Source organism: Labeo rohita, unplaced genomic scaffold, assembly GCF_022985175.1.
Source record: "Labeo rohita strain BAU-BD-2019 unplaced genomic scaffold, IGBB_LRoh.1.0 scaffold_65, whole genome shotgun sequence".
NCBI lineage: Eukaryota > Metazoa > Chordata > Actinopteri > Cypriniformes > Cyprinidae > Labeo > Labeo rohita.
The window spans coordinates 332,394-356,864 of record NW_026129579.1 but is presented as its reverse complement, the minus strand read 5'-3'; the positions used below and the strand labels follow the sequence as shown (position 1 = coordinate 356,864).

At 37.3% G+C, this 24,471-nt stretch overlaps 1 protein-coding gene across 2 annotated transcripts in view; it reads left to right on the top strand.

Annotated features, from left to right (window-relative positions):
- Positions 1-24,471, top strand: part of LOC127161425 (NACHT, LRR and PYD domains-containing protein 3) — a 49,506-nt gene that overhangs the window by 7,870 nt on the left and 17,165 nt on the right. For both annotated transcript variants that reach the window (XM_051104196.1, XM_051104195.1), the window contains exons 2-5: positions 9,815-10,005; positions 10,104-10,220; positions 10,513-12,381; positions 13,516-13,689. In XM_051104196.1, coding sequence (XP_050960153.1) covers positions 9,857-10,005; positions 10,104-10,220; positions 10,513-12,381; positions 13,516-13,689 — 2,309 coding nt within the window. In that variant the 5' untranslated portion in view covers positions 9,815-9,856. The remainder of the gene's footprint in view (positions 1-9,814; positions 10,006-10,103; positions 10,221-10,512; positions 12,382-13,515; positions 13,690-24,471) is intronic.

Here is a 24,471-nt window from a genome sequence, read left to right as displayed (position 1 = left end):
CGGAAATGAAGACAAAAACAAACAATTCAGTCGAATGCATGCTAAAAAGTCAGCATTGAATTACGATTGATAAATAATTTATGAAGCATAACTTTGATAAGATTCACGAGACCATTAATAGATTAATGAGACCAAAAATTAACTGTTAGATTTACCCAAAACGAATTATACCTCTCGATTAACCACTACAGAGACGTGAGGACCAGCGGCAAACGTCAGAAGGACTAGCCGTGGTGAGGCTCTCTCTGCGGGATACACGAGCACTGATCACCCGGTGTTCGCCTGGAACTCGCATCTCCAAAATCGGCGAAACAAATTTTCAAATAGGCGCGGTCTTTGTAAATAAACTGCAGATTTGAGTTTTAAACAACGACATTCTTGCCTGAAATACTCTTAAAACTTTAATTTCATGACAGAATAACAGTAATATTTTGAAAATTATGCGGGATTTCGCCTCCGCCATTAACGCTCACTGCTTGGTGCGAAATGCATTCTGGGATACATGGCTGCTCAAGTTTGCACAAGTCTACTCTTGATGCATCCTTGATAAAAGGGGCGGAGCAAGAACACATCCGGGGATTTGAACTGTACTTGGCCAGATGTGAACTTTAAATTGGAACAGTACTTGGGCGACGACTGATGACGTTTCACAAGTCCGCAAGAACACAAGTACAGACAAGAACGCATATTGAGAAACGGCCTATGTCTATGCTGCCTTCAAAATTCAATCAGAAGAAGGTATCCCCAGAGACAGGAAGTGAAATCGAATTTGTATTCGGACATGCCTTGATGCCTTTGCCCTGCCTTGGAATGCTGCCTCCGAAGGCAGCATTTTAGAGCTTTCGGATACAGCCTGTGTATTATTTCTAATCCATTTAGACTCATTCAAACTCATCTAATACATCTAATATTTTTAATATTTCTAATTTACTTAAATTATGCTAGCCTCATGCTAGTAACTTGATAATCATGTTAGAAACATGCTAGTAACTTGTGATTCATGCTCGCAACATGCTAGTGACATCCTAGTTACGTTAATCATGCTAAAAACATGCTAGTAAATTATGTTATCAACATGTTAGTAACATGTTAATCATGCTAGAATCATGCCAGTAACTTGCTAATCATGCTAGCAACATGCTAGTAACTTGCTAATCATGCTGGTAACATGCTGGTAACATGCTAGTAACCTGCTAATCATGCTAACAACATGCTAGTAATTGGTTAATCGTGTTAGAAACATGCTAATCATGTTAACATCTGGCTAGTGACATGTTAATCATGATAACAAAATGCTAGTAACTGGCTAATGATGCTAACTACATGCTAGTAACTTGCTAGTCATGCTAGGAACATGCTAACAACATGCTTATCATGGAACCATGCTAGTAACTTGCTAGCATGCACTGCATACTAGTATCTTGTTAATCATGCTGGCAACATGCTAGTAACTTGTTCACCATGCTCAAATCTTTCTAGTAACTTGCTAATCATGCTAACAACATGTTAGTAACATGCTGGTCATGTTAGAAATGTGCTAGCAACATGCTAGTAGCATGTTAATCATACTTGAAAACATTAGTAACTCTCGCAACGTTCCCTAAAAGTTGTCTAAAGGTGACGAATGTCCCTAACCTTTACAGGACATTGGAGACGTTCCTAAAACGTCCTCTTTTGGTTACGAAAGTGCTGGTACTCAATGTTCGTTATACGACTTTAGGGGCACGTTCCATTTTGGTTATTTTTTGGTCACATAAGAACGTTACAAAGATGACATTTGGGACATTAACAGAACGTTCTCACATGGTCCTCTTTTAGTCATATAATAACGTTCACAATACGACTTTAGGAGGACGTTATTGGTTATTCTGTGGTCACATAACAACATTACAAAGAGGACATTTAGGACGTTAACACACTGAAAAAATGTTTTCATTCATCCAGTTAAAAAAATTAGATTGAAAAAATGTTTTCATTCATCCAATTACAGAAATTTAGGGTAATGGTTCACATCTATATTTTATAACTTGAGCCAATGAAAAATAAATAAATTGCACTAAACAAAATTTCTATGAAAATTATTTTATAAAACCTGGCACGAAAGTATATTTTTCTTGTCAATTAATTTAAATTCTAGTTTTGATCTAAACAAAAGATATAGATTTAATCAAAACAAAAATTCCCATTTAAGAAATAATTTATTAAAACAATTTATAATTACTACAACTGACTTCCAGTCACAGCCTTAGATGAAATCAACTGAAATAAAAGATGAAATCTCTCAAGATCTCAGCAGAGGAGGATTAAACAACTCCACAAACAGCATCAGCAGCTTCACTCATTACTAACCAGTTTGACTTAACTTCTGTCATATGTCTAAAAAGTTTTTATTGAAAACAGAGGTTTAGTGTTGAATGGTTTGTTTGAAGTCACCATTAATGTGGTCATTGTATGCTTTAGTTGTGCTCTTGACCCTTGACTTTTTAATGTTAGCTTTTCTTTGGCTGCTGTAACTCTGTGTTTGCAAAGCACATTTGTTATGGTAAAAAAGCCAAAAGAAAATATGATCAGGTAGTGCTGGCTGGTTATTGACAGTAACGTAGTCATGTACTGGCCTGACACGCTGACTCTCTCAAATCTGAACCTATGAGCATTTGATTGTAAAAATAACTTTACATTGTTGATAAAAGTAATGATTTAATTTGAACATCTGTTCTGTTTAACCACACACAATCATCAAGAATCAGCATATGAAGCTCAATGATGGTGACAATAAACAAAAAGCTTCATGCTGCAGTGCATTCTGGGAACTCCAATCAAAACTCAATAATGGCTCCCAGAATGCATTGCAACATGAATAAATTATGCACCTGAATTGTCTTAGTATTTTTTTTATGTTTACTATTTGCTTTAATTTTTGCTATTTGTGTTGCAACTTATTAGTAGCTTGTTTTTTATGATGTTCAAAGATCTGTTTATCTGAATATTTTGTTGATTGTCACCATTGTTGAGATTCTTACGCCGATTCTTCATGTCTATGTGTGCCACAAGTCAATGCTTTTGGTGCACAAAACAAATGTTCACATGGTCAAAAGCACAGTCAGTAAACTGATAAGCTACTGTAGTAAACAATGCAACAATCAATGAGTCAAGCCACTATATAAAGGTTTCACCAGCATCAAGAGGCCAATATTACCTGATTGCATTTTATCTTAGCTTGCTCTGCTATCATAATGTGCTTTCTCAACACAGGATTGCAGCAGCAAAAGAAAAAAATAACATATATTTTATGTCAACAACCAAGTGACCAACTAAAGCAAACACTATTCACCAAAATGGTAACCTTCAAATGTAATTCACTAAAACTGTGAAAATAAACCTCTGTTAATTCTCAGTAAGAACTTCTGCATGACAAATAAAGTCAAACTGTTTGTGGAGTTTAATCCTCCTTTGCTGAGATCTTAAGAAATGTAATGTCTTTTATTTCAGTTGATTTCGTCTGTGACTGGATGTCAGTTGCAGTAATTCTAAATAATTTATAATCTTATTTCTTAAATGAGAAATTTTGTTTTGATTAAATCTATATCTTTTTATTTTGATCAAAACTAGAATTTAAATTAATTGACTTTCTTCAACAAGAAAAATATACTTTCATGCCAGGTTTAATAAAACAGTTTTCATAGAAATATTGTTTAGTGCAAATTATTTATTTTTCATTGGCTCAAGTTATAAAACATAGATCCGAACCATTAACGCCCTGAATGTTCTGTGAATGTCCTCTAAATAACATCCCCTAACCCTTTAAAGAACTCCACATCATGACCGTCTCGGAACGTCCTGGGAACGTTACTAGGTGACGTCCTTGACACCAGCGTGGACGTTCTGATAAGGTTTGGGGGACGTCACATTTCCAAATAAAATATGGTCCTCTAAACGTCCCAAGAATGTCATGAATGTTCTGTAAAGGTCTTCCAAATAACGTCCCCCAAACCTTTAAAGAACTCCACATCGTGACCGTTTCAGAACGTTATGGGGACGTCCTTGACACCAGTGGGGACGTTCTGAGGACGTTCTGGGAACGTAAAATTTCTAGCGGGGAATATGTATTAGACTGTTATTCATGTTAGAACCATGTTAGTAACTTGTGAATCATGCTAACAACATGCTAGTAAAATGCTAATCATGCTAAAACATGCTAACAACATGTTAAATTGTAAGAAATGTAAGAAATGTTGTAAATCATGCCAGCAATATTATCTTTTATACTTTTGCAACTGCTTTAAACTTTTAGGCTAGGCTTAAAGTTAAAGTTTGTTCTCAAACTTTACTCATCTAGTTTTGTATCAATGTGTCAATATGATGTGAGGTCCAGTTACCAGCATGACACTTAAAGTAGTAGTAATGGGTACTTTTTACTTAAGTACATGTCTGAGTCCACACATCTTTACTTTCACTTAAGTAAAAAAATGTAGTCAATAATTCTACTTTTACCATAGTATTTTAAGCATGAGTATCTGTACTTCTGCTTGAGTGAAGGATGTGTGTACTTTTGCCATCTCTGTGCCCAAATAGCAAAATACACTCAGGCCAGGTCTGGTTAGATTCTCACCTGACGGAGACTCACTCGGGCCGGATGCCTGTTTACTTGCTGACCAATTCCGGTGTTCTAAAGATTTCAATTCAATTTAAGTTTATTTTGATTTGTGTTGCCTTGTCAAAAATGCTACCGTAGCGCAAAGCGGTCTTGAAGAAAGTCAGTTCATGCTATGTGTCTAAATGCGTGTGTATCCTAAAATGGTGTTAATCTCACAATATGACATCGTAATTTGTTTCCTGTTTCACTGAAAACAGGCGTAAAAGTATTACAAGTGTACGCCCTGGTGAAAAAACCAGCATATGCCAACATAAACCAGCAAAGGACCAGCATAAACCAGCTAAGGACCATCTTAAACCAGCAAAGGACCAGCTTAAACCAGCACCAAAACATACCTACCAGCATATGCTGTTTTTTTCACCAGGGTGGGGAGCATATTTTGATATTTTAAGTGAACAAGCAATTATACATAATTAAAATAATTTGGAGTCAATGAGAACACCAACATTATGAACAGAAAGCTTTGATACAACAGCTTTAGAGCCAATCAGAATAACTTATATTAAGGTAATTTGCCTCCAGCCAAAAGTTTGAGTTCTTTGATGCAATTTGTTAAAGCAGGTGGAGGAAACACTGAGGTGGAAGGTAGTTAAGTAAGTAAAGTTTATTTATATAGCACATTTATCTCAGCAAAGCTGGCCAAAGTGCTAAACAGAATCAGGGTTAAAACATAAAATAAGCAAGACACACCACAAAATAATAAAACAATCAAGCATAAAATAAAATATAGCTGCAAGCAGCAATTGTGGGGCCAAGCACAAAAGAGGCAGAATGAGGAGCTAAGCATACAAAGGAGCAACAGACTGACTAAAGCAATGAGTAATTAGAGCCATTTTAGGATCATAGAAATTGAAATGGCTGAAAAATCATAAATACAACCACTAATAATATAATTTAATGGCTTATCATTTTTGACCAATAGGTGGTGCTGTTTTCAAATTGTTGTGGTGTGTTCTGTGTGAGGTGACAGTGACACACACAAAGTTTGGTGTCATTATGTCAAATCTTTCCAGAGATACAGCCTCATAGTTATTTTGGCATCATGCCTCAAATGTGTAGTGGCGCTGTACGAAAACGGTTTTGTCTATCGACATGAAATCCATAACTTTTTCTAGGTACAGTCTAAAGATGATTTGAGTCAAATTTGGTGAAAATAGGACCAATGGTCTAGGAGGAGTTCAAACAAGTATGTTTTGTACATTAATCAAAATGGCGGACAGGAAGCACGGGCAACTATGGTATAGTTAGTATGTATGTTGTCGGCATGACCCAAGGAATATTTTGAGAATATTTTAAGAGTATTTTTTTGTTACAATAGGCTAATTCATTCAAAAGTTATTAGCATTATTGGAAATTTCATTATTAATGTTAATCAATGGTGTATTACTTCTGACTAGTAGGTGGCGCTGTTACATAATTGATGTGGGGTGGTCAGTGTGAGGTGACAATAACACATATAAAATTTGGTGTCAATATGTCAAAGCTTTGCAGAGATACAGCCTCGGATGCAGTTTGTCATCTTTCCAGCAAATTCGCTGATGCGCTAAACGAAAACTGTTTCATATATCAACAAGAAATCCACAACTTTTTGCCAGCATGGTCTAAAGATGATCCCAGTCAAATTTGTTGAAAAAGGATGTTTGGCCAATTTTGTCATAATGGGTATCAGTTCTCAGCTTGACCCAAGGAATCTATTGACATCACTTTCATTACAATAGGCTAATGAAAGCAGAAGCTATTGGCATTTTTGTAAACTACCTTATAACTTTTGGCCACAAGGTGGCGTTGCCCCCAAACTTTTTGAGTACTGTCAGGGCATTGGGGCCGAGTAAGAGGGAGTAAGAAGATCTGTGAGATAAGATGGGGCTTGACCATTAAGAGCTTTAAAAACAAACAAAATTTTAAATTGAATTCTAAAATGGACAGGGAGGCCTAAATTGGTGGTCAACAGCCTTGCAGCAGCATTTTGTACCATCTGTAAGTGTACAATAATCAAGGCGAGAAGTAATAAAAGCATGAATGACCTTCTCCAAGTCATGAAAAGTTTTGATAAAAATGAAAGCTTAGAGACAGGCCGATAATTATTAAGGCAAACTTCATCCAAACCCTGTTTCTTAAATATGTTATGTTTTTCTATCTGAGAATCTTGTGTTGAATGTGTTAAAATATCTCATCCGCTCTACAGAAAAGTGCTGTTGAGCTCAAAGAAGCAGTCAGTAGAACTCATGCATTAGATTCCAAGTCTTCCGAAGGCTTGGACTAAAAATTCAGTCGTTATTTGGTGAAAATGCGCTCAAACATCATGCATGTTCATGTACTGTACATCATTGATTATCTCATGTCCTGTGGCCAAATTAATTTTCATTTTCAACTTTCGACTTTGTTTTTGGGTGAACTGTTCCTTTAAAGAAAGATTGCTATACTGCATGCACTGCCCTAAGCAAACTACCTCTTTATAGTATGTGAAGCAAGTTTTTATAGGAGTATTTTTACTACTACAGCAGTTTTTTATTATTATTATTTAATTATATTTTGAGAATTTGTGTTGTAGACTGTAGCATTAATAGTGTAGTTTTGGCATGTCTATGTTTGACTGGATAGCTTTGTGCGAAAAGTAGCAGTTAACATCTATTTATTATTTAATGTTTCATGATCTTTTTTTCATTGATGCACGTAGGATTCTAGCCTCATCGTGTTTTTTTATTATGTCATTTGTGCAGCTGACAAATTACAATAAATATTTTAAAAAACTGAATAATTTCTTGATCATTTTACTTCTTGGTAAAATTATACACCTTGACATTTTATAAACATTGACCAAAAACGAGTGAAGGCGTGCAGTTTTGCGTGGTACTGACGTACCGATTTAAATGCTCTTTGCAGTTCCTTGTTCAGGATGTGTGTTGAGTTTTCTCGGTAAGACACAATGTGGTTGCATCACTTCTATCAGGGCTGCTGAGAGGTTCACAAACTCCTCTACCAAAGGCAATATTTGATGCTCAGAATGAACCTCAATCCAATGTATATTAATTGTGTTGTGTTTGCATTGTTTGATTTTAGTACGTCTCAGCAACCGAGCGGACACCAATGGATAATTATGATTATTATGACTTGGAAAAAATTTTTTCGAATGACTCCAATGACACGGGATACCCAGAAACAGTTGTAAATGAAGATATTGTTTTATGCAAGAAAAGCGATGTGGTTCAGTTCAGCGCAGCAGTTCTACCAGCTTTCTACTATGCTAACTTCTTAGTAAGCTTGGTTGGAAATGGATTGGTGCTGTGTATGATCTACAAGTATGATTAGCGGAACAATGTATTCAGTAGTACATTAACCATGCAATCTATACTGTTGTTTACATCAAGTATTGCCAATATGTGTTTCTGACGTACGGGCATTTATTTAATCCCTCTATTAGAAATTTGTCCTAGTGACGTCATTACATGGCGGAACAGAAAACCGGTTTATTGAACAAACTCAACGCTGGCATTGGTTTTTATATGTTCTTGTTCATAAAAAATAATTTAAATGAATGAACCTAACTGTGGAAATGAATCAGACTTCCAGAGACGAACTGATGATTAGCTCTGAATTGAAAAAAGGAACTTAAAGAGGAATCAATTCTACTTGTTAGAAATGATTACAAACTTTGGAATCCACTCTTAATTCCCAAAGCTTCAGGATCGATTCCAACTGTACGAAATATGATAAATACTCAATTCCCAAGTCTAAAATCAGGACCATATACTTCCTTTATCAGCTAATTATGAAACAACTCACTTTTCAGATACACATGCATATTTGTGCTTATTTATAACCTTTAATGTACTTTAATACAGGATGTTTCGGTCCACAGGATTTTAGGTCGTGTATAACTTCACTCTGTACCCCTGTTGTCTGGGCCTGCTATTAGTATGTGTGTGTGTGTGTGTGTGTGTATGTGTGAATATGTGTGAGAGAGCAAGTCTGAGAGAGTGTGAGTGTGAGTGAGTTGTGTGTTTCTGCCCCTGCCATTCCCACACAAGGTTGTAGCACTTAAATTCATAAATGTAATGTAACAAAGAAAAAGGGTAAATATCAGCCAAATATTCTGTTTATATTGCTTGTAACTGGGATGAAGTAAACATCTGTTGAGTATTTCAACATTTTTTAAATTGTGTTGAATTAAAAGCCTAAAAACACAGCGCATCCACCAGACCCACGAATACTGGCTGAGTAACAAAAATATGAACACCATACAAGGGTTAACTGAGGCCTTTGTTTATCCATGGAGTTAACCAGTGCTGATTTTTTATGACTTTACGGGTGGCAGCAGGACTTCAGTTGGAGGGTTTGGCTCATCGTCGATCTTTAAATCACAGCAGAACAACACAGATTCTTCACCAAGACCCAGTTTGTATTGCCACAGATATAAACACTCATTTGGTTTCAGCTCAACTGTGAGATTTTCTTCCACTTCAGTCGCTTTATTCCAGATTTTGTTTTCGGTGCTCACATGTGAGCCTCATATTCAGTTGATAAAGAGAACTGGCACTTTGCAAGTAAGCATAGATTGAACAACAGCATGTTTGAAACATTTGGGGCCTACCCCAGCAGCTAGGGATGAATTAAACAATGGCAGTACCAATTTCAGAAAAAGAAGCCTTAATAATCTATGCAGGAATTACATCAAGAAAAAAGGCAGTTGTCTTCATCTTATTGAGCAATTCACAAAGCTCTTTTAATGAAACATTTTGAAAACAAGAAAATTATAAAGTACATGTGGAGTTTCTACACAAGGGCGCCCTCCGGATTCCGAATCACAATCAGAAAGAGCTTTATTGCCAAGTGTGTTTACACATGCAAGGAATTTGTCTTGGTGTTAGAAACTTCCAGGACAGAAAGTACAAACAATTTAATTCACATTCCAGTGAATTAAACAGTCATTACATTGCCTGTGTACTCAGTAATGCTCACAACACCCTATTTTGGGTGAAAATAGGAAAGATAAAACTTTTCTCTAAAGAAACAGGATGCAATAATATTATCTCAATAAAACCAGAAATTATCATGATAAATGTGTTATCCCATATTGCCCATCCCTAAAGGAAATGTATTATTTTTCAGTTTATCTAAAGATGGCAGATGAGTTGTGTGTCATTGTGTTTCCAAATGCAGAACTGAACATATTTGAGGAGCCAATATATCACTGGCTCTAAAATGAATCTCTATGAGGGGAGAAAGGAGGATGTTCACTATCAAAACAAGAGAGTAGCATCTCCAGAGCACAGCCGTGTGTCTATGAGGAGTAACAGATCCATGCCAGAACCCTACAACTTCAGCACTGGATCTGTGGCCTTTAACCCCAGGTGAGATGATAGCCAAGTGCTGGAGATGAGACAGGTTCATAAGAGTATAAACATCAGTGAGACAGAGAAATAATCTGAATGCTAATGTGTTTCTCTAGTGATATTGAGAACAAGAGAGCAGCATCACCAGAGGCCAGCAGTGTGTCTATGAGGAGTGACAGATCCATGCCAGAACCCCCTAACTTCAGCACTGGATCTGTGACCTTTAACCCCAGGTTAGACAATAACTAATACTGGAGACCAGAGAGAGTATTTAAACATTAGTGATGAAGTTGTGACTTATTATTCATTGAGGAGAGATTTGAGATCTGGGGCTCATTTGTGGAGCCTCATTTATAAATACAATGTTTGATAGATGAACAAACATGGAGAGGATTTTTATTAAATGTCATGTGAAGAATTAAGCTTGTTCTAGCTGATTTGAGATATTATAAAGTAAAAATAGAAAACCTTTCAGCTCCAACTCATTATTTGATTGTGGTGTTCTTGTTTCTGCTGGGTGGATAGATGTGATCAGATTGGAGACCTGCAGCAGGATTCCCACCAACCAGATGATCAACTACAGAGAGTTAAAGACCAGCACAAAACCAGCATGAAGAACAAGTATGAGAGATTATTTGAGGGAATCAACCTACACAAGACTCAGACCTTCCTGAACAGGATATACACACAGCTCTACATCATAGATAGAGAGAAAGGAATAAATAAAGAACATGAGGTTTTACAGATGGAGAAAACAGCCAGAATAAATCATTCACAAGACACTCCAATCAACTGCAATGACATCTTTACAGCTTTACCTGAACCAGGATGTGAGGAGAAAAACCAAATCAAGACTGTTCTTACTAAAGGCATTGCTGGAATTGGAAAAACTGTTTCAGTGCAGAAGTTCATACTGGACTGGGTCGAGGAAAAAGCCAATCAGGATGTAGACTTCATGTTTGTGCTTCCATTTCGAGAGCTGAACTTGATCCGAGATCATAGGTACAGTCTTCACAGACTTCTGCTGGACTTTCATCCTGAACTTCAAGATCTGGACTCAAAGATTTATGAGGAGTGTAAAGTTGTGTTCATCTTTGATGGTCTGGATGAAAGCAGAATCACACTGATGTTTTCAGATGATCAGAAAGTTTGTGATGTGACTGAGACTTCATCAGTTGGTGTGTTGATGTCAAACCTCATGAAAGGAGAGCTGCTTCCCTCTGCTCTTATCTGGATCACCTCCAGACCAGCAGCAGCCAATCAGATCCCCTCTGAATACATCAACCGTTTGACAGAAATTCAGGGATTCAATGAGACTCAGAAGGAGAAATATTTCAGAAAGAGAATCAGTGACCAGCATCAAGCCAGCAGAATCATCTCACACATCAGAAGAGCGAGAAGCCTCCACATCATGTGCCACATCCCCGTCTTCTGCTGGATCTCATCCACTGTACTTCAGAAGCTCCTGAAGGATGATCTAAGAGCAGAAATCCCTCAAACTCTGACCGAAATGTACATCCACTTCCTGCTAATTCAGATCAACATAAGGAATCAGAAGTATGAAGAGAGAGATCCAAAGAAACTCCTGCAGTTAAACAAAGAAGTGATTGTGAAACTTGCTGAAGTGGCTTTCAAACAGCTGATGGAGGGCAATGTGATGTTCTATGAGGAGGACCTGATTGAGAGTGGCATAGATGTCACTGACGCCTCGGTGTATTCTGGGATTTGCACTGAGATCTTTAAAGAGGAATCTGTGATTCATCAGAGGAAAGTCTACAGCTTCATTCATCTGACCTTTCAGGAGTTTCTCGCTGCTTTCTATGAGTTTTACTGCTTTTTAACAAAGAACATGGAGCCAGTGGAGTTGTTTCCGGATGATAAACATGAGAGTTACAGTTATAGATCTGAGGAAAACTCCCTGTATGAGCTGCTAAAATCAGCAGTAGATAAAGCACTCCAGATTGAAAATGGGCAGCTGGATCTGTTCCTCCGGTTCCTGTTGGGCGTCTCATTGGAGTCCAATCAGAGACTCTTACAGGATCTCCTGACACAAACAGAGAACAGCTCAAGGAGCATCAATACAATCACACTGTATATTAAAGACAAGATCAAGAGAGGTGACTATACCATGAAACTCTCAGCTGATAGCTCCATTAATCTGTTCCTCTGTCTGCTGGAAGTGAAAGATCAGACCCTGTCCAGAGAGATTCAAGATTTTGTGAAATCAGACAAACACTCAAAGCAGAAACTCTCTCTGTCTCACTGCTCAACAATCGCCTACATGCTTCAGATGTCAGAGGAGGTGCTGGATGAGCTTGATCTCATGAAATTCAACACATCATCTGAGGGAAGAGGAAGACTGATACCAGCTGTGATCAGCTGCAGAAAAGCCCTGTCAGTATTCATTCATTCATGTCATTACAGAAGAAATATATTAGCCTGTAGTGAGATGCAAACTCAACTTTAAAATCATAACCCTGGTTTTATTATTTACATAAAAAATACATTTCTCATATGAGACACTGAAACAGAATATAATACATGCATCTGCACAACAAACACACACACACTAATGGGATGCATGCTGGTCAGACTGTAAATGCAATGAATACGTAGGCCAAACATGTACTGAAACCTTACCTTTACTATCTGCAAATGTTTATTCAAAGTCTAATCTATTAAATATAATCTACAAATCATGCATACTGTCAAATACACACAAGGCTGTCTAAGACACAATTTACATAAACAGTCAGTGATGTCTGTGCTGGGAAAGAAATCTCATGTTTATATAAGATCAGTATGTTAAGTGACAACCCAGATAGCAACATAGTGTAAGCCCAGATCTGGCCCACATCTGGCACATGTGGAATGACGATCTTTGCCATACCTGGCCCAAAAGCAGTCCAAAGCAATGCCATGTTTTGTAAATGATTAGTTAAAGGGGTCAAATCATTCGTGATCCAGCTTCACTCACAGCAGAAGTGAGTGTAAGGGTTTTTTTAAACAATCTTTGTGATCATCTTTCCTACATTCCTACTTGCTAGTTAGCAAGTTTAGTGGCTAAACGTGGCTAAATGCGGCTAAAGTAAACAGACTCAGACTCACAGGGGCAAGCAGAGATTAACATTTAAAGCAACCTCGACCAGAACAGGATGATTTTTGCAGAGCTGATTTTGGTAAGGTAAAAAAGGTGTTATTTACACTACCATTAAGAAATTTTAACCAAAGCATGTTTGACTCTTTTCATTAAGACCCTAAAAAATCGTATCAACTTGTGGAAAATGGGCATCCAATGACCCCTTTAATCATTATCCAATCACTTGTAAATGATTTATAACTTAATCATAGATATAACAAAACATAGATAAAAATATCATATACATACATATCATAAACATATCACTTATTAATAATTTCTGAACACATAGTTATGTTTTGTAAATGATTAGTTCAACATTAACTAATCACTTTTAAATGACTTACAACATAACGTTATTATAAAATGTTACCCATTCTTTGTTACAGAATTGCAGAATGTTGGCCTTTTGATCAGCACTGTGAAACTGTGTGTTCAGCTTTACAATCATCAAATTCCAATTTGAGAGAGCTTGAGCTAAGTGTAAATGACCTGAGGGATTCGGGAGTGAAGCTGCTGTCTGATGCACTGAAGAGTCTAAACTGTCAGCTGGAGATACTGAGGTTTGACTTTAACATTCACTCATTTACTGTTTCATTACTATACCCTTTGTATATTGTAATGTGAATGTATCAGTGGCATTTGTTTAATTTAGGGTTTATTTTAAGACTATGGAGTGTGGATTATATAAATAGTCATTTGTGTTACTTTCATCAGCCTGTTAGGATAACCGAAGCAGGGCTTTGTATTTAATGGCAAAGTGATTATATTTTGTTTCATTTTTTTTAAATTAAGTTAATTTGGAAAAAGCTTGAAGCCATTTTTTTTATTTAAATATAAGTTTTTGTTTTTTAAAGTAATGACCAAGCAGCCAGGCTGATCACAGTCTGTTACTCTGTTTGATCAATTTTGCCTTCTCAAATCATCACGACTTGCCTAAAATAAAATTTATAAATATGAAAGAGGTCAAGTATAAAACAATGTTAGTTTAAAAGTTAAACCTAGATAAAAGTGTGCTATTAGGTGCATCAAATAATTTGTGCAGAAAGTGGAAGTTAAAGCCACTTTTAAAGACATGGAGGCGCCAGCATGATCACTTGCATTTTTTCAGTGGAAAAAATTTAAAATATTCCGTCATTTTCGCTCATAAAGATAAGAATAATATATCATTGGGAACTGTAAAGGGTTTACTTTTATTTGTGTGCACTCAAAATATCAACTAAATGTTGCAAATGGTGCTTTTATAAAATAAAGGAAACAAACATAATGCACTTTCTGTCGTCTCAACAGGAGCACTTCACAAAAATGAACCGAAACTCAGCGAATACATACCTCAAAGACATGATAAATATATCTATAGGAAGCTTTAAATTATTACTCAACAAAATAAAACAAGTTAAAAACAAAAACTCTGTCATTATGTAATCTGTAAAGACGCATTTCTCTAAAGGCGTGTCCAACACTCTAAAAAAACGCTGGGTTAAAATAACCCAAATTGGGTTATTTTGGTAACCCAACGCTGGGTCAAATATGGACAAACCCAGCGTTGGGTTATTTTAACCCAACTTGTTGGGGTTAAATCTTTGACCCAACACTTTGGGTTGTTTTATTTACCTAGACTATTGACAAAAAAAATACTATGTTGCTGGTTGAAAACAAACCTGAAATATTTAATAATAAAGAAAATAAACAATAATCAAAGAGAATTACTTAAGACAACAAAAAAAGAGACAAAATGAATTTATAAAAGGCTATTTTAATGCAAAATAAAAAATACAATTTGCATTAATAAATGTTAAAATATACATGTGCACTCAAAAAAATATTTCAGCCCTTAACTTAATTCAATTACGTACAAAATTTCCATGCATTTAGATTACATAGTTTTAACTTAAACAAATCAATTAAACTTAATGTGATTCAAATGCATCAGTCTTACGTAAATGAAACAGGTAAAGTTGATGTAATATTTCCCAGTGTTAAACAAACCCTGCTCAGTGTTCATGTGTTTCCACACTACAGAGTGTTCAAGTAGCATTGACACAGTGTTGGAGTTAAGGAGATCATTATGTCATGACTGACCAATAATGATGAACACCTGCTGTTTACAAGCAGAATCACAGAAAGAAAGAGAAACACAGGAATCAGCCACAGCCAAAGATAAAATGAACTTAAATAAATGAAGACATTAAATCTCTGATTAAACAACTCCACAAACATTACAGTTTGACTTGATTTCTGCCATATATCCACAAATATTATTTGAGAACGTCTAAACAGAGGTTTAGATGTTTTATTTAAAAAAATGTTTCATTTGACCTCACCATCATGGCGAACAGGGTTTACTTTAGTTGGGCTCTTGACCCTTGACTTTCTTAGTATAGTTTTTTTGTTCTTTGGTTGTTGTAATTGTGTTTGCCAAGCACATTTGTTACAGTGCAAAAAAAAAAAAAAAAAAAAAAAAAGGAGGGGGGCTGATATTAAGTGTTTTTGGTTAACTATTATTTTTGTTGCAATCATCATCTAGTGGCCTGATTTGCTGATATTGTTCAGTGGTTTTCCTGTTAGTTTCATGACATTTACAGCAGTTGTGTGAACTGTTACTATTGCTACTTTAAGATCTCCAGTATTACTTAGACACACACACACACATCAAGAATCAGCATATTAATCTCAACAATGGTGACATTCAACAGCTGCATGCTGGGAGTCATGGGTGAGTTTTATAATCTGCTGTTACCCAGCATGCAGCTGTTGAATGTCACCATTGTTGAGATTCAAATGCTGATTCTTGATGTCTGTGTGTGTCAAACTGATGCTGTAGATTTCAAGGTTTAGTGTATAAGATAAACATCCATAATAGTTCATACATCTGTTGTAAACATTATGAAAATAATAGACTAACCACTGCATGACATCAGTGCATCATGCCACTTGATGATAATGATTTAACAAACAATAAAAATTAACCAAAAACACCTAATCAGACTTCTTTTTGGCTTTTTAATTTTGCTATAATAAATGTGCTTCATACATATAACTACAGCAGCCAAAAAAATTAACATAAAAAATCAAAAGTCAAGAGTCCAACTAAAGTAAACCCTGTTCGCCATGATGGTGAGGTCAATTGAAACAAACAAACAAAATAAAATAAAACATCTAAACCTCTGTTTAGATGTTCTGAAATAATATTTGTGGATATATGGCAGAAATCAAGTCAAACGGTAATGTTGTTTGTGGAGTTGTTTAATCAGAGATTTAATGTCTTTATTTATTTAAGTTCATTTTATCTTTGGCTGTGTCTGATTCTTGTGTTTCTCTTTCCTTCTGTGATTCTGCTTGTAAACAGCAGGTGTTCATCATTATTGGTCAATCATGACATAATGATCTCCTTAACTCCAACACTGTGTCAATGCTACTTGAACACTCTGTAGTGTGGAAACACATGAACACTGAGCAGGGTTTGTTTAACACTGGGAAATATTACATCAACTTTACCTGTTTCATTTACGTAAGACTGATGCATTTGAATCACATTAAGTTTAATTGATTTGTTTAAGTTAAAACTATGTAATCTAAATGCATGGAAATTTTGTACGTAATTGAATTAAGTTAAGGGCTGAAATATTTTTTTGAGTGTGGCTTCGTCCTGGGTTGAACCATGCTTCCTAAAAACACAATATAAGTTTGTATTAGGGTTGTTCCGATAGTTGATAATATCGTGTATCGACTATATGCAGGCAGATCGCCGATAGGCTGATGTCAATGACGATACTTTTTAAATAATTTTACAATTCCATATACCCCGCCACAGTTTTATATCCACATTGACATATACACCGGAATTAAACATTCAACTGCGACACATTAATATAACAATTTTATCAGTGCCAACTTTATATTATTTTGATATTCGTTTTAATTGCAGTGTCATACTATCCAAGAAAAAAGAAAATACTGTATTACAGAAACAACAAGGATGGCTACTGTTTCTTGAATCACTTCGGATGTTATTCGTGAATGTTTAATGATTTAAAAATATTTTCAACATTTTCAATGAAAAAAGAAGCTTTACGTTTGCGTTCAAGTCGCAAGTGAAAGTGATGCGGACATGTCGATCTAAAACTATGGCGAAGCAAATAAATTAATAATAATATTAAAAAAAAAACAGTAGTAGTAATAATTAATGTTAATAAAATTAAATTGCATATAGCCCAATAAATTTACTACTTGTTAAAAACCCACAAACATACCTTTTCTGTCGTCGCTGAAGGACGGTTGTTCCTGAGGCGATTCCTGAGGTGATTCAAAATGGCCGCGAAGGTAGCGCTTGGCTCGTCGAGTAGGGGGAGTGGCTTACTCTCTTAACTGTCACTTGATTGGATAAAATCAGTAACCAAATGTTGGGTTACACAAAAACAACCCAACACTGAGCAAAACAACCCAACTAAATGACCCAACAGGCTTAACCCAGCAGTTGGGTTAAAAAAACAACCCAACATTTTTTAGAGTGAAAGAGGGAGATGACGAGTCAGGATTGGCAACTTCATCTTTGCGACCCTGACTCAGAAAACACTAGTTTATTAATAAATAATTCAAAAGACTTCTTACTATTTCCCCCCGACACATTCATGTTAATACTGTATCCTTTGCCGGTGCTTTGTGGTAAGCTTTAGCTTATTGTGTGTGCTTGAACTCGGAACTGTTCCAGCTGCGCTAAAGGTGTGTTTGCTGATGCTGCTGATGGAGACACTTAACACCTTCCGAGTGTCAGGAGTTGTTTGCGGGAAGGAGGAGCAGGGACAAGGAAATCATAAACACATACTTTAATATAGTAGTCCAAACAAAGGAACAGGAACAAACAGAAACAGCAGGAAAACCTCATGCAAACACAACGTAAACTAACATACAGGATACATTAGCGACAATATATGAATGGACAATGAACAAGGAACTGAATCAAACTTATATAGAAACGCTAATAGGACAAAGACAGGTGTAAACAATTAACCAATGACATAATAAATAGAAACAGAACTGGAAAGACCAAATAAGGACACAGGAGAGAAAAACCAAACAAAACAGTCCACAGGGGTGTGACACCGAGCCATTCTCGAAAGTGAAAGTGAAGTCTTGTGTTGTTTCCACTAGTGCAGAATTTTTTTCATCAACCTAATTAGTGGATGTCTAAAATATAAAAATAAGGAGAAGCATAAAACAGGCCCGACACCCGGCCCATGTCTGAACTATGGCGTGAAAATTGGCCTGAAGCAGACTGCAGACGGACTTTTTCCTTATCGTTCTCTGTGATTTTTAAAAAAGCTAATCTCACTTGTGAACTGCCTAAATATAGAGAGCACATCACATGCCCCACCAGAGAGCAATATACTGGACCACTGCTACACTGTTTTAAAGGATGCATATCACTCTGTCCCCCAAGCAGCTCTGGGACTCTCAGATCACTGTTTGGTTCATCTTCTACCAGCCTAGAGGCAAAAACGTAAATCTGCTAAACCTGTAGTAAGAACGCTAAAGAGATGGACCATTGTAGCAGAGCAGGATTTACAAGCCTGCTTCTTGAACTTACTGATTGGCGTGTTTTTGAGGCTGCAGCTACTGATCTGGACAAGCTTGTCGCCTTAGAATTTTGTTTACGGAGCAAACAGGTCTGTAGATGATGCAGTCAATATGGGATTGCACTACATCCTTCAACATCTGGACAAACCAGGGACTTATGCAAGGATATTAACTTCAGCTCTGCTTTCAACACCTTCATTCCAGATACCCTTTTGAATAAACTTACACAGCTCTCTGTACCCACCTCCATCTGTCAGTGGATCACCAGCTTCCTGACAGACAGGCAGCAGCTAGTGAGGTGGGAAAACTCACATCCATCACTCATACCATAAGCAACAGAGCTCCTCAAGGCTACATTCTCTCCCCACTGCTCTTCCCCCTCCACACAAATGACTGCACCTCTAAGGACCCCCTCTGTCAAACTCCTGAAGTTTGCAGATGACACTACAGTCATCTGTCTTATCCAGGATGGTGATGAATCTGCTTACAGACAAGAGATTGAGCAGCTGACTGTCTGGTGCAGTCACACTCAACCTGGAGCCGAACATGGTCAAAACTCTGGAGATGACAGTGGACTTCAGGTGAAACCCCCCTTCACTCCCCCTTCTCATCATCATGGACAGCACTTGGCTGCAGAGGAGTCATTCAAGTTCCTAGGAACTACCATCTCTTAGGACCTGAAGTGGGACATTCACATTGATTCCGATGTAAAAAAAAGGCCCAGCAGAGGTTGTACTTCCATCATCAACTGAAAAAGTTCAACCTGTTGGAGGCACAGATGACAGTTTATTGAGTCGTTCTTCTATAACTGTCTGGTTGGGTTCAGCAAATCAGATATAAGAAGACTGCAATGGACTATTAGGACAGGAAGAAAGATCATTGGAAAGATCACAAGAAACAGCCAGGAAAAATCGCTACTGATCTGTGTTTGATCTGAACTTACCTGTGTTTTGTAATTCATTTCTGTAATTTATTCTCCATCTTTAACTATTGCCTCTTTCTGAAGTTTCAAGTATTATGTAAATACATATGCATATGTGTTTGTACAGCTGTATACAGAGTAAATAATGCACAGATCCGTACATAAATCTTCTGTTCCAGATTCATATACATTACTATTATTTATTGTTAAGCCTTACTATTTAAATGTTTTTCTATTCTCATGTCAGATATGTATGTATGCATGTATGTACTAGGAGCACCTTTAAATTAGAGGTCTTCACGGAGGACCCGAGACCCGAGGACCCGGGACCCGACCCGGGACCCGTACGGGTTCGGGTCTATATTTTAAATGGTCAGTCGGGTCCGGGTCGGGTCCCAATCTATTACCTCGGGTCCCGGGTCTGTTTAACATTTGTGTGTAATACCCGAATCGATCGGAGAACACCGCACCCGCCAGTGATCAGTGTCGGTCAGCACTTTGCGTGTGTTTTGTAACTTGTAAAATTAGGACGAGAAAAGTGTGAGCGGGAAATAAGGTGGGGAAAAAAACATGCGTGACGCGAAGTTAACGCTAGTACTGCAAGCGGACGGTACCAAGCTGTCTCATGTGAATTCCTCCTTTAAGCTTCATAAGATTAACTAGGTGGAGCTTTAAGCATATATTTTGCATTGTTTTCTTTTACTGAAGAGGAGACTCACCTATTGAACACGCACGATGGTGCAGTCCTGTCGGCTTTGTGCAACCCACTTCTAAATCCACTCTGATGCGCATCATTCAGTAGTGTCTTGCATTAGCCAAAATCATGACAGTCGACCACATAATATCTAATCCAATTGCACGTGAATAAACGCAAATACTCAATAAAAGCAAGACCGTGGCGCCGGCTTCCTTTGAAATATGATTGCGCCCGCGCCGTCCTGCTTCGTGACAGCAAATGCCGCCTGCATGCGCGAGAGCATGTAACTCAGAGTGGTAACATGATAATTAATTTGAGATTACTAATTTGAATCAGTACATTATAACGAAAACAATACCTTGAATAAATTAAGAGTATACTTCTCCAGACACCACTACACCAGTGCTCACGCAGTAAAGTGTAACGCACTTCTTGCTCTGTGCGCTTTTTGGAAAAAAAACAAAAAAAAAAAAAACAACTGCTCCAAGCTGCAATAATATATAAATTAAGAAGATTTTTTCACTCGGCAAGAGAGAGGAACAGCCTAACATGGACGAAAATGTTAGTGTCAAGGAGGATTGTAGCACAGTCTGGGCTACTAACAGTAGGTAAACCAAAAAGTTTTTTCGTAACTTGTTTATTGACTTGTTAGCATTTTGCTGTGTAATATGTGCCGAACGGGTGCAGTCGGGTCTCTGTTTTCCCAGCCAGGTTTGGGTCCAATTTACGAATAACGGTCGGGTCCGCGTCGGGTCCGGGTAGTAAATTTAAGGAATTTCTCGGGTCTGCACGGGTTCGGGTCCCACTTTCAAATTAAATACGGGTCCAGGTCGGTTCCGTGCAACAAATTTACGGGTCTCTTCGGGTTCGGGTATGAATTTTTGGACCCGTGAAGACCTCTACTTTAAATTTTTGAGTCAAAAGTATGTTATCAGCAATGCTATGCACATAGTGAGCAAATTACACCTAAACTCCGCAAAGTTGATCACATAAGATCATAACATATTGTTAAACAACATCAATTAACTTTCATTTTAACATTATCATTGAAATTAACAAGTATTAAATTACAAATATATATAAAAAGGAATCATGCTGCTGTGCTCTGAATCATTTGTAGAAGTTTGCACATAATGGAAGTCCAGCCCTACCCTAATTTACTTTAGCCTTCTCTTTAATCTGACCAATGTCTTTTAGCCCTGAATTTCAGAATTTCTTGATGACACACTGCAGAAAGGGTTTTTAGGCATTCTCACTTGCTCACTTCTTTCTTACTCTTGAAGATAAATGTTGTGGCAAAATAAAACCGACTCTCACCAAAGTAAGAGACAAACTCAGGCAAATGTCTTTTATAATTTATTCTTTGCAAAGAAGGTCAGACAGTCATACAGAAACACCTGCAGAAAGGGTTTTTATATCTTTTCCCTAGCCTTCAAGGTTACATCTCTAACTGGTAACTTCCACACATAGCTCACTACATTCTTCTTACTCCCAAGATTCAAATCTTTATCTTTAGGGCCCTAACCCAATTCCATATGCAATCTTCCACAATAAATATTGAAAAACAATCATAAGACTGAAAAAAAAAAAAAAAAAAAAATCTAAAATATAAAAATGCAATATAAATGACTAATCAATGAATGAATCAGTGAAGTGAGTTTATTTAATGGATATGGTGATGCAAGATCCATGATGTAGATAATCCAAGATAAACACTTTAATAATAATCATGGAGGATCCTCACAAGGAAAATAACACACAAGTGGACCCACTGTACTGTACACGTCTGTGGTGCATTACTGCTGAATCAATGCTTGTGTTTATACCTGGCGCGCTGCGGTTCGTTGAAGCGGCTCTCCGAGCTGCATCATTACAGTAATCCCCCACCTCATCCCTACACCCCCCTCCCCCAACAATTAAAATTTCTGTGGACAGGATTTAATTTAATCATATTCTAATAGACCACGTTGTGACATCATTGAATGCGGAAAACAAACGTTGTAGTCCAAATGAGCCGTTCGTTGTAGTTCTTGAAAAGGGATTTTTTAAAAAACAAAATATCTCCCTTTGGAATGGACTTTGAGGTTTGTAACTTTGTAGATCTTTTTTATGCCCAAAGATACACATCACACTGACCAAAGTTCAAAAAGTGAACAAAACATAATAGGACCCCTTTAATGTCTTGACAGTGTTAAACACAGTGTCACGTGGATGGAAATATGCATGGAAATAAAATGCAGATGAGGTTATGCGTAGTAAAACTAGGCGTTGTAAGATCCATATATGGTGATTTTGGAGAGAAGATGGGGTGGAGATGCATGTATGCACAATCTTCCCCTGACCAGTATTTATAAAGGGATTTTTGCACAGGTTCTGACATACGCATTATTTTATAAATCTGAAAACTTTTGTGTGTATGCAAACTTTTTGTGTAGACGTATACTTTTAGGATGAAAACTACGGAGAGTTTTATAAATGAGACCCCTGGACTGCTTGTGTTTGTTTCTGTATCTTCTTAATCCCTGCCTCTGCTTCGAGCGCCTGAGCCATCTTTTCTACCTTGGCCCCCTGGATCTTCCTCGTCACCCTGGCTCATCTACTCCATGGTTGGCCTTCATGGCTGTGACCTGGGTGCTGCCTGGCTCCACCTGCTCCAAGTCCCTCCTGTCTCCTCCCTCCATCTCTACCCTGGACTGTTTGTCATCCTCCTCCCAGTGTCAGTACTCCACCTGAGCCTCCTCCTAAGTTCCCCGAGGATGCACCTTCTGGGAGGGGGAGAACTATTACACCCCTGGGCTGTTTGCGTTTGTTTTTCTCCCCATGTGCTCTGCGTGACGCAGTTTCTGTCTCTTGTTAGTCATGTCTTTTAGTTCAGGTGTCTTGTTAATTGTCTTCGTTTCCCCATACATTTAAGTCCCCATCTGTGCTGTCTGTCTTTGTCAGGTCTAAAACCTTATGTTTGTGTTTCAAAGCCATTCCTTGTGTGGATTACCCCTTGTGTTTGGATTACATTAAAGACTGCTACTTTGATCCATGTCTCTGTGACGTTCCTCCAACACGTTTTCTTGTCCATTCCAGTTGTCAGTAACTGTGTATATGGGATAAAATTGACTTGTTAGCATTTTGCTGTGTAATATGTGCCGAACGGGTGCAGTCGGGTCTCTGTTTTCCCAGCCAGGTTTGGGTCCAATTTACGAATAACTGCACGGGTTCGGGTCCCACTTTCAAATTAAATACGGGTCCAGGTCGGTTCCGTGCAACAAATTTACGGGTCTCTTCGGGTTCGGGTATGAATTTTTGGACCCGTGAAGACCTCTACTTTAAATTTTTGAGTCAAAAGTATGTTATCAGCAATGCTATGCACATAGTGAGCAAATTACACCTAAACTCCGCAAAGTTGATCACATAAGATCATAACATATTGTTAAACAACATCAATTAACTTTCATTTTAACATTATCATTGAAATTAACAAGTATTAAATTACAAATATATATAAAAAGGAATCATGCTGCTGTGCTCTGAATCATTTGTAGAAGTTTGCACATAATGGAAGTCCAGCCCTACCCTAATTTACTTTAGCCTTCTCTTTAATCTGACCAATGTATTTTAGCCCTGACAGAGTTCTTGATGTCACTAGGATACCTGCACTGTAATTATGTTTAGCTACTCAGAGCTGAATTTTCATAAAATTACACTCACACTGACACCTGCAGAAAGGGTTTTAGGCATTCTCACTTGCTCACTTCTTTCTTACTCTTGAAGATAAATATCCCTTGAAACCACACAATCATAAGATTGAAAAATAAAGCAAAAAAAAAATCTAAAATATAAAAATGCAATATAAATGACTAATCAATGAATGATTCAGTGAAGTGAGTTTATTTAATGGATATGGTGATGCAAGATCCATGATGTAGATAATCCAAGATAAACACTTTAATAATAATCATGGAGGATCCTCACAAGGAAAGTAACACACAAGTGGACCCACTGTACTGTACACGTCTGCGGTGCATTACTGCTCTGAATCAATGCTTGTGTTTATACCTGGCACGCTGCGGTTTGTTGAAGCGGCTCTCTGAGCTGCATCGTTAGAGTAATCCCCCACCTCATCCCTACAGCCCCGTCCCCCAATAATTAAAATTT